At 45.5% G+C, this 14235-nt stretch overlaps 1 protein-coding gene across 9 annotated transcripts in view; it reads right to left on the reverse strand.

Annotated features, from left to right (window-relative positions):
• Nucleotides 1-13026, reverse strand: part of obscnb (obscurin, cytoskeletal calmodulin and titin-interacting RhoGEF b) — a 39118-nt gene extending 26092 nt beyond the window's left edge. For 5 of the 9 annotated variants that reach the window (XM_057055843.1, XM_057055839.1, XM_057055842.1 and 2 more), the window contains exons 1-26: nt 12781-13026; nt 11088-12177; nt 9139-9408; nt 8790-9050; nt 8292-8597; nt 7953-8219; nt 7751-7857; nt 7327-7495; nt 6879-7154; nt 6525-6806; nt 5935-6210; nt 5576-5851; nt 5218-5499; nt 4377-4670; nt 3989-4264; nt 3626-3901; nt 3277-3549; nt 2924-3190; nt 2577-2846; nt 2221-2487; nt 1867-2133; nt 1677-1789; nt 1446-1599; nt 1212-1373; nt 999-1103; nt 283-549 (exon numbers count right to left, since the gene is read on the reverse strand). In XM_057055843.1, the coding sequence (XP_056911823.1) occupies nt 283-549; nt 999-1103; nt 1212-1373; nt 1446-1599; nt 1677-1789; nt 1867-2133; nt 2221-2487; nt 2577-2846; nt 2924-3190; nt 3277-3549; nt 3626-3901; nt 3989-4264; nt 4377-4670; nt 5218-5499; nt 5576-5851; nt 5935-6210; nt 6525-6806; nt 6879-7154; nt 7327-7495; nt 7751-7857; nt 7953-8219; nt 8292-8597; nt 8790-9050; nt 9139-9408; nt 11088-12168 (6844 nt within the window). In that variant the 5' untranslated portion in view covers nt 12169-12177; nt 12781-13026. The remainder of the gene's footprint in view (nt 1-282; nt 550-998; nt 1104-1211; nt 1374-1445; nt 1600-1676; nt 1790-1866; nt 2134-2220; nt 2488-2576; nt 2847-2923; nt 3191-3276; nt 3550-3625; nt 3902-3988; nt 4265-4376; nt 4671-5217; nt 5500-5575; nt 5852-5934; nt 6211-6524; nt 6807-6878; nt 7155-7326; nt 7496-7750; nt 7858-7952; nt 8220-8291; nt 8598-8789; nt 9051-9138; nt 9409-11087; nt 12178-12780) is intronic. The other 4 variants (XM_057055840.1, XM_057055846.1, XM_057055845.1 and 1 more) reach the window with 2 other exon arrangements.
• Between the last annotated feature and the right edge of the window lie 1209 nt (nt 13027-14235).

Consider the following 14235-nt stretch of genomic DNA (forward strand, 5'->3'; position numbering starts at 1 on the left):
GGGTCAACACAATCACATCGCACAGAAAGGTGTCGTATTAGTACATTAATTTATCTAACAGCTCAGGCTCATACTAAAGCAGTCAACCAAAAAACAAAGTGTTCTTCAGCTCACATCACTGCAAGAATGAATTTATGAATGAGTGACTGAGTGAATGAATGACACCTCATTGATAAGAACTCTGATGGCTACTTTTCTTTGGCACCACTGACTAAATAAACACAAAGTCATAGAAATCATCCAATTCCAGAGCCTAAATACAACCAATAGTTGTCATGTTACCTTCCACCAGAAGTTTACAGGATGTTTTGTCATCAGTGGCGTCACAGGTATATGTGTCTTCGTCTGCCTCGTCTACGTTGTTAATGGTGAGTTTTCGGTACACGTCTTCACTTTGGATTTCGTATTTCAGGCCCGGCTTGATCTCCGTCTTGCTCTTGTACCACTTCACCTTTGCACTGGCGCGAGACACTTGGCACTCAAGATGACCACGATGCTTATACATCGCTATCTTATCCCTGAGTTTCTTCACAAACTTGACTGGCAGTTCTATAGCAACAATAACACTAAATCACTAAAACCTCCCAAATGGGTCACAGTATTGGGTTGCGTTTGCCGTGGACGTCACATTTGGTATAACAGCCTCAGTCATGTAACACCTGTCCTCACAGATCGGGATGCACACTAATGCACACTACTGGAGGAACAAAAAGGTCTTCTTATTCTTCATGATTTTATAATAATTGCAAAATTACATTCAATGAAAAGACAGTCCTGTAACTACTCAATGACTAGTTGCCTTTCCTTAGCCATCAGGTCACAATGAGGGATAACAATGCAAACGCACAATGAAGGTGGATAGTCTATATGTCTGGATTGGATATTTTTGCTAAATAGAAATAATTAATATTCAGCACACGAAGAACACTGTTATTTAATTGAAAAATAATGCCTCGTTAATGCATGCATCATTATGTGTTGTGATTTCACGTATTTACCTTTTACTTTAAGTTTAGCAGATGAACAGGCCTTTTCAGCCGTGAATTTAATTTCACCCATATCTTCTGGAGTAACAGACCTGAACAGAAGGACATAGGTTCTACCTGGAACAAAAATGTGTATGTTAGCAGAAATGCAGAGGTTATTAGGGAGGTAAATACTGAATATGTGTAGAGGTCGGTGAACTTTTACTTGCTTCCTCTAGGTCATACCTTCTTGCCTCATCTTGATGTTGTCACTGACTTTTAGTTTGGCACTTCCTTTAAACCACTGACAATCCACATCATCGTGTGAGATTTCACAGACAAATGTAGCACTTTCTTTCTCCATCACCTCCACATCCTGGAGCTTCTTTACTATTCTAATATCTCTAGCTGCAAGGACATCATGTCAGCAAACTGACAAATATCATGTAACTAATAGCACAAGGGTACGGCATCAATTACCATGAACTGAGAGCTTGGCTGAGGTGTTATCATCGGGAGTGCGGCAGATGTAGGTGCCTGCATCTTCAGGGGAGCATTTGCTGATCACCAAAGTGCGTTTTCGGCCCAAAGAGTGGATGCTATACATCTTCCCGGGTTTCAGTTCCACATTATCCTGCACAACAAAGTATGTTTCAAATTCTAACGTGATTAGGTCATATTCTTTCTATAATATCCAAAATGTCTGCTTACCTTAAACCATTTAACTTCTGTATTTGTTCTGGACACTTCACATTCAAAGGTAACTTTCTCCTTCTCAGGGACACTGATATCCATGATGGGTTTGGAGATCATGGCAGGAGGTTCTGTATCAGCAATCATGAGAGTTAAACTGTGATTAAAAGGTCAGAGCCAACATCTCTACTGTACAAGCAGCCCTTACCCAAGACAATTAGCCTGCCCGAAACACGTACTCCTTCTGCTTGGAAGACAACATTTCCTGCATCCTCCATTTTGAGATTGGACAGTGTTAACGCGTGTTTTTTCCCCAGCACCGTGATACGACTGTTTCCTCCAGACTTCACCTTGATACCATCCTTGGTCCACGAGCCATCCACGTCGGCTTGGCTCAGTTCCACCTCAAGGGTTACCGTCTCAGTCTCATGTGCTGTGGTTTCTGTTAAGCCTTTAATGACCTGGATTTTCTTCACTGAGGAAGAGAAGACGGCTCAACGTTTCTGCACATGAGTACACCTTCAATAAAACATGATTTATAAAGGAACTATGCGGTTCTTACTCTCCACATTGAGCTTTCCCTGGGTTTTGTCATCCAGTGTTTCACAAGAGTAGATGCCTCGGTCAGCTTGAGTCACGCTCTTGAGGACTAGAGCCTGCTTAGCTCCATCAACACATATCTTGAGGTTCCCTGTGGGCTGTATCACTACACTGTTCTTCATCCATCTGACCTCGTCTGAGGGTTTACTGAGCTCCACCTCCAGTTTCGCTTCACTCTGTTCCTCCACTGTCACATTTTCCAGCTTCTTTTTAAACATGACAGGTTCATCTAATAGCAAGGGGGAAAAAAGTAACAGTGACCTTTTACTACATGACTGCGTTACCAGGGATACCATTATATAACACGGATGGGCTTACGTTGCACTTGAAGATTCGCTTTGCAGCTTTTGCCTTCTGCTTCAAAACTAATCTCTCCGGCATCTTCGTGGGTGACAGAGGTGATGGTAAGCGTGTGGCTGTTGCCGCTGTGCTCAGTCTTATACTTTAGCCCAGAAGTGACCGGAACACTCTTGTGAAACCATCTCACACTGGCGTCTGCTGGCGTGACAGCGCACTTGAATATGGCGTCCTTCCCCTCCATCGCAGCCACGTTGTTGAGCTTGGCCGTCAGGCGAATTTGTCTCGGCACTTAAAAGAAATGGAAGGTGAGATGTGAAACGGACAGATGGGCCGTGTCCACTTGTTTCAGCCCGATCCCTGACTACCTTTTGAAGAGACCGAGGCAGAAGTCCTGTCATTTCGACACTCGCAGCTGTATTCTCCCTCATCTTCTTTTTTCATGTTGGTCACGGTCAGAATCCGCTGAGGCCCACTGGTGGTGACAGAGTACCTGCCTCCCGGTTTAATGTCACGGCCGTTGTGCTTCCAGGCCACATCCCCTGAAGCTTGACTCAGCTCACAGACGAGAACAAGCGTACCTTCCAACTCCACGGTGGCAGCTTTTAGCGGCACAACAAACTTCAAAGCTGCATCTGAAATGAAATCGGAACCAAACAAGTCTTAGGAAGACATCTCCCAACTATTTCAGTGTTGTGAACAGGTTCTGTATGTAACATGCCTTTAACTTGAACTTTAAACTCCAGTTTGTCTTGGGCGGTTTGACAGGAATACGATCCACTGTCTTTGGTTTCGGTGGATTTTACTATGAGAGTGCGTGAAAAACCGTCTTTTCTCATTTCATATTTCTTGCTCTCTTTGAGCTCCACGCCATCTCGGAACCACTTCACGCTGCCGTTCTCGGCAGTCAGCTCGGTGGTCAGAACGATGTTTTCGCTGGCTCGAACGGCACATGTCTCGTTGACAGCCTTCTTTTGGAACTTGACTGCCTCGTCTGGAAAAGGGGAATCGGTGCTTTGAGTTGATAAGTCTCATCCGATCCAAAATGAATCACGACTGAAATATGTCACCTGTCATCTGGAGCTTAAATAGGAGCTTCTCTGCACCGGCCTCACATGTGTATTCACCAGCATCCTTTTTATCCATTTTTTCTATCACCAGCTCACGGATCTTGCCCTTTGACTCCATGTGGACAGCTTTGGTGGAAGTTAAAAGCTTTCCATCTTTGTACCATTTCACCTCCGCCTTCAGATCAGAGACCTCACAGCTCAAGGTTGCCTTTTGTGAAAGAGCAGCTTTCACCTCCTTCTTTACGGACTCTTTGTTTGAGAAGCCCACAGCAGCTTCTACAGAACAAACCACAGCATTTATGACTTATAGGCAGTAGTGATAAATTCAGGTTAAAATGTTACCAACATTGAGATTTCACCTACCTGCCACATGTAGCCTAAAAGCTAGCTTCTCAGTACCAGCCTCACAGATGTACTCTCCACTATCTTTCTTCTCGACGCTGTCCACCACCAGCTGTCGACTCTTCCCCTTGGATTCTATGTGTAACGTTTTAGTGGATGTGAGCAGTTTGCCATCCTTGTACCATTTGACCTCCATCTTTGCATCAGAAACTTCACAAGCCAAAGTAGCTTTCTGGGAGACGGTGGCCTTGACGTCCTTCTGGACTGACTCCTTGTTGGAGAAGGCTGACTTGATCTCTGTGCAATATACGAACAGAACGCGTAGTAGAATTTAAATAGTTTGAAACAAAATGACCAGGCCCTTCAGGGTCTCTGTCTTTCACATATTGCTTCTTTCACTATCTCCTACCTGCCACTTGAACTTTGAATGCCAATTTTTCTGTTCCCACCTCACATGTGTATTCTCCAGCATCCTTTTTTTCTACATTGCAGATGACCAGCTGACGAATCTTGCCCTTTGAATCCACTTGAACGGCTCTGCTGGGACTCAGCTGTTTGCCATCTTTATACCATTTAACCTCTGTGGCATTATCAACAACCTCACAGCTCAGGGTGGCTTTCTGAGAGAGAACAGCTTTCACTTCCCTCTGGACAGCCTCTTTGTTGAGGAAAGCAGGTTTAGCTTGGACTTCTGCTCGGGCGGCTGTAAAGGAGTGTGATAGGATTGTGGTGAACTGTATAGCACAGCAACATATCGGACATGGATTCAGCAAATCCTTTGGCTTTACAACAAAGCAACCAAACCCTGCAGATGCAGTACATGAAACAAAAGCAAAACAGTGAAGAACACTGTGTCCCGCAGCCTTCTGCCAATCCACACAGACGAACAAATGTGCAAAAATGCGTATTTGTTCAGTATGAACAAGATGACATCTGTAGAAAAAGCTGACAAACAGCGAAGCCACACAACACCACAGGATGCTGAGGTGAAGGCATGAGGCCAAGCTGGACACAGAGCTAACAACAGTAAAATGAAACAAAGTGGCAGCATTCTGAAGCTATTAGCTATATGTTTTACAGTTGTTAGCTATGTGTGCAGCTAGGCCTCATGCCTTCACCTCAGCATCCTGTGGTGTTGTGTGTGTTTTACCATAGTGGCCAGTTATTCCCTCTAAGTCAAACTTTATGGCCTACCCATAAATGCATGGTAACTTGTCAATGTGGCATCAGTTATACACGATCCTTCTTACCTTCCATGTGTATTTTAAAGGCAAGCTTCTCAGTGCCGGCGTCACACATGTATTCTCCAGCATCCTTCTTGTCCACACTCTCAATCACCAGCAGACGACTTTTCCCCTTTGACTCTGCGTGTATGGCCTTGCTGCTGGTAAGCAGTTTCCCATCTTTGTACCATTTCACCTCAGTTTTAGAGTCAGAAACTTCACAGGACAGAGTCACTTTCTGGGAGACAGTGGCTTTGATCTCTTTCTGAACAGAGTCCTTGTTAGAGAATGCAGACTTGACCTGTATGTCTATACAAAAGACAATCAACCTGAATGACACTGGTATTTTCTCCCTATTCATGCATCTGTTCTCTTTATTCTCTACCTGTCACATGGAGTTTGAAGAGCAACTTCTCAGTCCCAACCTCACAGCTGTACTCTCCAGCATCTTTCTTTTCTACACTGTCGAGCACCAGCTGCCGATTCTTTCCTTTTGACTCCACGCGGACCGTTTTAGTGGAAGCTAGCTGCCTGCCATCCTTGCACCATTTCACTTCTGTCTTGGGATCAGCGACGTCACAGCTCAGAACAGCTTTCTGGGAGACGGTGGCTTTCACATCGTTCTGAACTGACTCCTTTTTGAAGAAGGCTGACTGAGCCTCTGTGGAGATATGAGGAGGATCACCTATATTATATAGGAAGCCCCTAGATTACTATAGAATTCGGTTATTCCATAGTCTTTACCTGCCACCTGAATCCTAAATGCCAGCTTCTCAGACCCAGATTCACAGATGTACTCGCCAGCATCTTTCCTCTCTATGCTGTCAATCACCAGCTGTCGACTCTGGCCCTTCGACTCCACACGGACGTTCTTGCCTGAAGTCAGCAGCTTGCCATCTTTGTACCATTTCACTTCTGTTTTCCTATCGGCTACTTCACAGCTCAGAGTGGCTCTCTGGGACAAGATGGCTTTTACCTCCTTCTGAACGGACTCCCTGTTGTGGAACGCTGATTGGGCCTCTGATGGTAACAAAAAGAAAAAAAATACAAAGGCTCTATTTTGATGCATCACTTAACAGTGCACATTTCAATTCTCACTGCTGGGAGGTGTCGATGCATTGGAAAGATAGATGATGTTTATAGTTCAGAATTAGCCTGATGCAGGCTGCTGATGAGCACCAGTATGACTGGTTAAGGGCAGAACTGTTTAAAACTCAAAGATAAATGTATTTTTTTACTGGTGCAGTATAAAACATCAGCTACAGCTATTTAGTTTATTAGCAGACCATAATATGAGCATTTACAATGACAAAACTGATGTGTTGCCCTCGTACCTGTCACAGTTATCTTGAAGACCAGCTTATCTCCTGCAGCTTCACAGGTGTATTCGCCTGCATCGCTCTTCTCCACCTTCTCTATCACCAGCTGACGAGTGTTGCCTTTCACTTCGGAGTAGATTGTCCTGCTGGATATCAGCAGCTTGCCATCTTTGTACCACTTCACCTCTGTCTTGCTATCCGAGACGTCACAACTGAGAGTGGCTTTTTGGGAGACGGCAGCTTTCACCTCCTTCTGGACAGTCTCCTTGTGTGAAAAGGCAGCTAGTGCTTGAGTTTCTAATAAAACATAAAAAGCACATATGTGAGGATCAAGTGTTGGACAGTACAGAAGAACGATGCCATTTTTACCTTTTATCTTGACTTGGAATGTGACTTTATCTGCTGCTGTCTCACAGGAATAATGGCCTTCGTCACTTTTCTTGGCATTCTTGATGATGAGTTTTCTTTGAGTCCCTTTGGAGATGAAGGTTGTTCTTTGGTCCTCGGTGATCTCCACTTGGTCTTTCCTCCAAACAACAAGTGCACTGGCGGGAGTTACTTCGCAGCTCAGCTCCAGATCTCCTTTGAGGGACGATACCTGGCCCGTCGTTCCTTTGGATTTGTTCAAAAATTTGGCAGGCTCATCTTAGGGGGGAACAAAATAAAATAGGGTTTGTATTTGTCCAACAAAGAGATACAAATATAAAAACAATAGGACAGTAGCATGGGAACACATGATGTCACAAAGAGAAGTCTTGATAAAACCCATTTTCCAAATCAATTTATTAAAATTCGTGTTTAATCAACGGTCTTGTACCTTTCAGAGCTAGTTGCACGGACATCCTGTCATCAGCCAGAACACACTCATAGATGCCGACATCCTCCTCTGTTACATTGTGCACCACCAGGATCCTCTTTCGATCATCGCTCACATATTCGTACTTCTTTCCCACTTTCACCTCTCGTCCGTTCCTCATCCAAACCACCTGCAAACATCACATTCCAATATGACTTTAAAAGGAAAATGGGACATAGTAAATAGCTCTGATGAGCAGAAGAAGGATTTTTAATTTTAAAGATAGAAAAAAGAGGTCAGTATCAGTATTTGGTATCATGTTCTGCTAGAAAAAGGAGAAATCCTTGCTCTGCATAGTGTTCCATTCAAAATATTTTGAACATGAAAGGTTTAAAGAGGAAAAAAAATCCAAGAGGTGATCATGAGGCGCGATGCTGTCACACACCTGTGCGTCGTAATCTGACACCTCGGCCGCCAGCTGAGCCGTGGCGTGCACGCTGCAGGTCACCGTCTCCAGTAGATCTGACTTATTGGTGAACCTAACAGGAGGAGCTAAAAATACAGTCGTTATTTAAGAAGCCACCATCAAAATGACAAGATTCGAATGCAGTAATGTTACTGTTACGCTATGACGCTTTGAAAAACACCTTTTACAGACAGGACACAGCTGCTTTGGGAGCCTCCTCCTACAAACTTGACCACAGTTCCGTCCATGTCGGCGGTCACGCAATGGATGAGCAACGTGTGAGTGCTTTTGGACCTGGTAATGAGATAATCAGCCCCACTGCGTAGGAGGCGTCCGTTTAGGGACCAGAAGCCAGAACAAACAGCCGACAGTTCCACAGAAATAGAGAACTCTCTGCCAGCGAGCGCCGTGCTGTTGATCAGGCCCTTTGTGACTTCAGCGAGGGGCTCTGCAGACAGGAGGAAATATTTGAAAACGCTGTACCGGCGCTTAGGAAATACTGCAGAGGCGTCAGTGTTACCCAGGTAGAAGCTCCCTGGCACTTCCAAATATGGACTCTGCCCAAAGTCATTCATAGCAGAGATGCGGAACTGGTAGCTAGCTTCTTCTGTGAAACTGCAGATGGTGATCTCGGTGGACGTGATGGTTTCTCCGGGATTGCACCTCTGCCAGGTCTTATTGCCAACCTTCCTCCTCTCCACAATGTAGCCCTTGATGGGCACGGGACGGTCGCTGTCAGGAGGGGACCACTGGATGGTGATGGAGGACTCGGTCTTGTTGTGTATCACAGCATCGACTGGGGGATCAGGAGGATGCTTCCTCGCCGCTGCGGAGCAAAGATTGACGGTGACGCCCTTTATATGAGGAATTTAACCCAGAATTCACTCTGGAGAATTTTCAGCGATGACATTCCACGATTCAATAGGTTTCCTTATATAAAAACATGTTTATTCATTCCAGCATTTAGACTTTAGTTACTTTAACCGAGGCTGAATAAGATGAAAGCGGGACTCCTCACCGGTGACGGCGAATCGGGTGGAAGTCTTGCAGTCACCAGCCACGAAGGCAACTTCTCCAGAGTCATCCGCTTGGCAGTCTCTGATCGTGAGCGTGTACTGCCTGAGCGAGCAGGCGATGGATATCCGGGAATCTTCCTTCAGCTTCTCGCCGTTGCGGGTCCAGTAGGCATCCACGCGGGGATGCTCCAGCTCCACGCAGAAGATGACCGTGTCACTGACAGGAACCACCGTCCGCCGGGGAAGCTTCTTCGTAATGTTGCCTGTGATGCCAAAGGATTTTTTTTAAAGCCCCAGGAAGCAAATGCAGTGGATTTTTGAGTGTAGGGCATTTTAGTTACTTCACCATACCCCGGACAGTGAGCTCGGCCACAGTGCGACTGCCTTCTTTCATCTCACATATGTAAACGCCGTCGTCGTTGGTGGTGACATTGTGTATGGTGAGCCGGCGCAGGGTGCCCTCCTGCTCCATGTAATACTTGGAACTTTGCTCCAGGCGCGTTTCCTCCATAAACCAGTTGGTCTGGGTGGCAACGATAGGCACCTCACACAGAAGCATGGCTGACTTCTTCTCCTGGACCTCCACATCCTGCAGCTTCCTGCGGAATGGCACCTGTGGCTCTGACACAACGGGAAAAAAATCCAAATTTAGGGTGCAAAGTTTTTCCAGTCACTGTTTTTGTCACATTGGGGTGAGGATAACTATTAAAAGAGCTGGGTGGAAGACCAAGTTTTTTTTATACTTTTGCTCCTTTTGGGTATTTAGCCCTAAATCAGTTTGGAAGAGTGTTTTTTTTAATTATTTTAACCTAATTAAAATCCTGAAAAATGTACACAGTGACGGCCCGACTTGCATTGTTGATCTGCCCTGGATGTTACCGAGCAACCACGGTGACTCTGCTTAATGCAAACTAATGGTTTCACTTTGCTTTTACACACTTTATTTAAAAGGAGGTTGTAAATCATATCGAGTTTCCTCTGCATCTAAGATTTCTGGCTGCTCTTTACGACACATCCATACCCTCAGCTACTCTTTGAATGTGAGCTGAGGGCTTTAAACTTAGGAATCAAGCGTTGAAGCATGGTTATTCTGCTTTGAGTTATGGTCCCATCCCATTTTTACAATAAATCCCCCAAAGGGAAGTGATGGGAAATGTAATTTTACAGTTAAATAATCAGATTTCTTTTATGATACATAAAAGGTGAATTGGTTTAAGAACAAATATGATTTAGTAACTACCAACATAAACATTTACAACCACATTCTTCCCAGTGGAAATCATAATAATAGTGGCGCTCTAACCAGTGAATGACCACCATGGTAACCGTGATCCGGTCATCAGAAAATAGATGCAACACAACACCGGGCTGCGGACTACCACCCGGAATCTAATCTCGCAGTGAAAAGTCACACACACATTTGGAGGTTTAAATGAGGCTTTGCAATAATTATGGGGACTCCTCCTAATGTAATGCTGTGGCCACAAGGATATAGTTTATTCCACAATGGCCAATAAAACACACTGATCTGTATTTTTAACACTATATAGACGTGCACTTATCTATGAAAGCCTCTCACGGGCTCACAAACAGAGACAAACAACCATTTGCAGTGACTTCCACACCTCGATTTAGAGTAATAATAAATAAATAATGGATACAATTCATTTATCAGCACCTTTCTCAACACACACAGCAGGGAAAACAAAATAGTGTAAGCTAGCTTTGCTGCAAGTGCTGCTGAGGTGGGCGAGGGCTACGCTGGGGTGGATGAGGATCAGGTCGGGAGGGGGGGGTTGATGTGGAGAAGAACTAACAGATAAGGAGGGGAGAGGTTATGGCTGGCCTTAAATATATAAAGAGGGACTTTGTATTCTATTCTAATTTTGACCGGGAGCCAGTGGAGGATGGGGTAGATGTGGTGGAGCGAGGGAATTCTGGTAATGACAGCAGGGGCGGAATTTTGAACCTGTTGAAGCTCATGGAGGGATTTGTGAGGGAGACCAGAGAGAGGGGAGATACAGCAGTCACTCGGGAGGTGACAAGGCTGTGGAGGAGGACAGAAGTGGTGCGTTCACCAAGGGAAGGATGGAAATTACAAGGCTGCAGGTGACTCAAACCAGGAACCGTCTCCCCATGAAGGCGCAAACTACTGATATTCACAAGTATTCAGTGTTTAATTCATAAACCACCGTGTAAGCATGATTGTAGAATACATTAAAGCACTGGTTAAAATATTATTCCTCAAAGGTTTTGAGCTCGAAACTCAGCCACTGCGATTCAGGTTGTTTTCATCTTACCTTTGACTGTCACCAAGACGGCGCTGTAGGTCTGTCCCGCCATGTTGCCGGCGTTGCAGGTGTACAGGCCGTTATCAGTCTGCTTACAGTACAGGATCTTGAGGATGAAGTTCTCAGCCTGGTCCTCATAAATGACGTGCCTGCGACCTTCGCTGATGTTGGTTCCATCCTTCCTCCAGGTGATGTGAGGTTTGGGGTGACCTGTCACGAAGCAGCTGAGCTTGGCGTGTTTGCCTTCGGTCACCGTGCAGGTACGAGTGAACACGCCTTTGGGCAGCTTGGCCAGCGTCGACGCCCTCAGCTCGTGCGCCAGACCCAGAGAACTCAAACCATCCGTGACGCTGGTCACAGTGGAGGACGTGATGGAGCTTTCTTCCGAGCGATAGATGGAGATGTCCTTCTTCATTTCCTCTTTGCGCTTTTGAAGGTGAGCCAGCAGGGAGGTGTTTTTATCTGCAATCATGTTGCGGGAATCCCGGGCGTCCACCGTCAGAGCTGCTGCAGCATGCGCACGACCAACGGTGTTCTGGGCCCTGCAGGTGTAGGTGCCGCCGTCCAGGTTGCGCACACTTTGGATCTTTAAAGTGCTGCCGTCGCCGTCGGAAACAATCTTGACGCGATTGCTCTCCCCTAAGTAGCGCCCGTCTTTCTCCCATTCAAAGTTGGCCTCGGGGTGGGCGGCAACTCGGCAGACAAAGGCCACGTCTCCTCCCAGACCTACGCGCGTGGACGCAGGCTTGACAACAAAGACGGGAGCCCTGTGGGGCATCTCCGTTGGCAGGGCTACTTTGAGGGTCACGGCGGCGTAGGCTTCACCCACGTTGTTTTTGGCTCTGCACATGTACTGTCCACTGTCTTCCAGCGTCAGCTCATAGATGGTCAGGCGGTACACATCCCCATCCTCCACGGCCTTGAAGCGTCCCCCAGATGTCAGCTTCAGCTTGTCCTTTTCCCAGGTTATCAGCGGGGTTGGACTACCCACCACCGTGCAGCTCAGAGTGGCGTCTTTGCCGACACACACCGAGAACGCCTTCGGGCGCGATAGAAACCTGGGGACTCCTCCGAATAAGTTTGGATCCATAGTTTGTTCCTGCAGTGAAGGAAAAGGCAGTTAAAGATATGCTAATCTATGAAAATGGAGAATTCCACGTCTCCGCCGTGGAACACCGGTAAACACAACCCCGTGCTGACCCGGCAGACATTTGCCAATACCCCCCAGCAGTAAAGTAGCTTGACATTCCAACAACAAATTGACAAGGTCAATGCTGCAGAGATGTGCCTTTCAAACAGTGACATTTGCCAGCTTCGTCACCTCTGCTGCTCGGGGGCTGCCAGTCCCAAAAATAACCTCAGCTGTCGGGGCCCGTCTCTGTCCATGGCCATTTGTAGAAGACACGGACTCTTTGATAAAGCTGCCACTTCACAGACATACTTCAACTCTTACGCGGTCCGTTATTTATGTTCTTCCAGGGGGAAAATGGAATTTAGTTTAGCAAATCAAAGTTTTGGGCCAGGAAAAGAATGGCAACTTGAAAATGAAAATAAGCACTAACAGATATTTACCGAGCTCAGATTCAGCTAAAGTGAACTAACAATGACACAAAAAGTTTGTCACCAACAATCTGGATTAAATTAGAAACTCCTGCCAGTGTATCTTGCATAATTATTCAGCGTTAATGATTAATGAGCTCACCTTGATTCTTCAGCTCAGGTAAACAGAGACGGAATCATGAGGGCTGTAAAGTCTCCACTGAGATGGTGGTCCTACTCCAACATCAGTGAGGACAAATCCCGCTAAAAACGATCTTCTGTGGGCTCAGATATCCACAAACCGGCTGCACAATTGATGGTGGAACATCCCCCCAGGCTCCTGCGGCAGGCGGCTGTCTAACGTTGGCTTATTTTTTTCTTTCTTGTCCGGTAACTTATGATGTCAAATTGCTGCCGTGCCTATTTTAGCGCAGCCTCCTGTCTAAAATAGATTTGTCATTTAGTGTGCAGATAGCAGGGAGCCTGCTGGGGAGGTCGGGGAGCAGAGCACAGTGGCCCGGCCTCCGCACCCTCCTGCAGCCTGCAACGTGTACCTCGGTTGTACACTGCTGCATTTTATCACCCTGTGTCAAACACTGTAGGTAGAAAAATAATCTAGGAAGCAACACCAGCATCCGAGTATGATTTTTGTCTTTTTTATTCACATAGTTGGAGTCAGTCGTTGTCTCCACTAACACATGTTATTTTATGAGATACCTGTTTAGTAGCTTAAAACAGACACACTACCAACTTCTGTCAGAGCTAGATTATTTTTAAGTGTGTAAACTCTTTATTTTTAAGGACGTCACAGTATGGCTTAAAGAGCTCATTTCTGGTAAAATGCCAACAGCTGTTTATCATGTGTCCATCATCACTTTGTAAAATTGTCATTCTCCTTTTATTACTCTCTCGTGGACATCATGGTGCAAACACAGGCGGGTAGATTTCATCTGTTTAACCTTTAAACTGGCTGAACGTGATGCTGCTTTGCCAGAAACTACATGAAAAACAAACAGTAGTTTGTTTTTAAAGGACCATGCAGCCACGATGATGAAAATGGGAGGTGCTCATTTGCAATTCTCATAAAACACAAAAAACAAATCATAGTGTAAATGTTCGAGATATGAAGGATGTTTGAGTCTGTTTAATACTGATTTCTCAGCCTTTCACCGTGGGCTTTCTTCCAGAGCCAGTGACTGACAGCAGCAGGTCGCCTGGACCCGCATTTAAACTGCCCGAAACTCTAGCAGACAGAGAGTCTCAGTCATTGGTTGACTTTGCCTCATTCTGTATCAGATTATAGCGTGTCTCATTTTAATTGAAGAGATTGACAACAAAGTCTTAATTATTTATCAGAGCTGTTGAGATCACCAATGGCAGAAACAAGTCCTAATTTCCCAAAGTAACTTGATGTTTTGTTGCCTTTAATGTGAACTGACTTCAAGGGGGGAAATAAAAGCTTGTTATAAAATACTTCAGTTGTAGCAAAATCTAATTATACTTTAATTTCTATAGTTCTTGACATATTTTACACGCTATAGTCTGATTATTTAGATCCAAATGGTAACAGAATATTTATCCCTTCCTTGGATCTACCAGTAGGGGGCGCCAAAGGCTC

This window comes from Takifugu flavidus, chromosome 15, assembly GCF_003711565.1.
Source record: "Takifugu flavidus isolate HTHZ2018 chromosome 15, ASM371156v2, whole genome shotgun sequence".
NCBI classification, from domain to species: domain Eukaryota; kingdom Metazoa; phylum Chordata; class Actinopteri; order Tetraodontiformes; family Tetraodontidae; genus Takifugu; species Takifugu flavidus.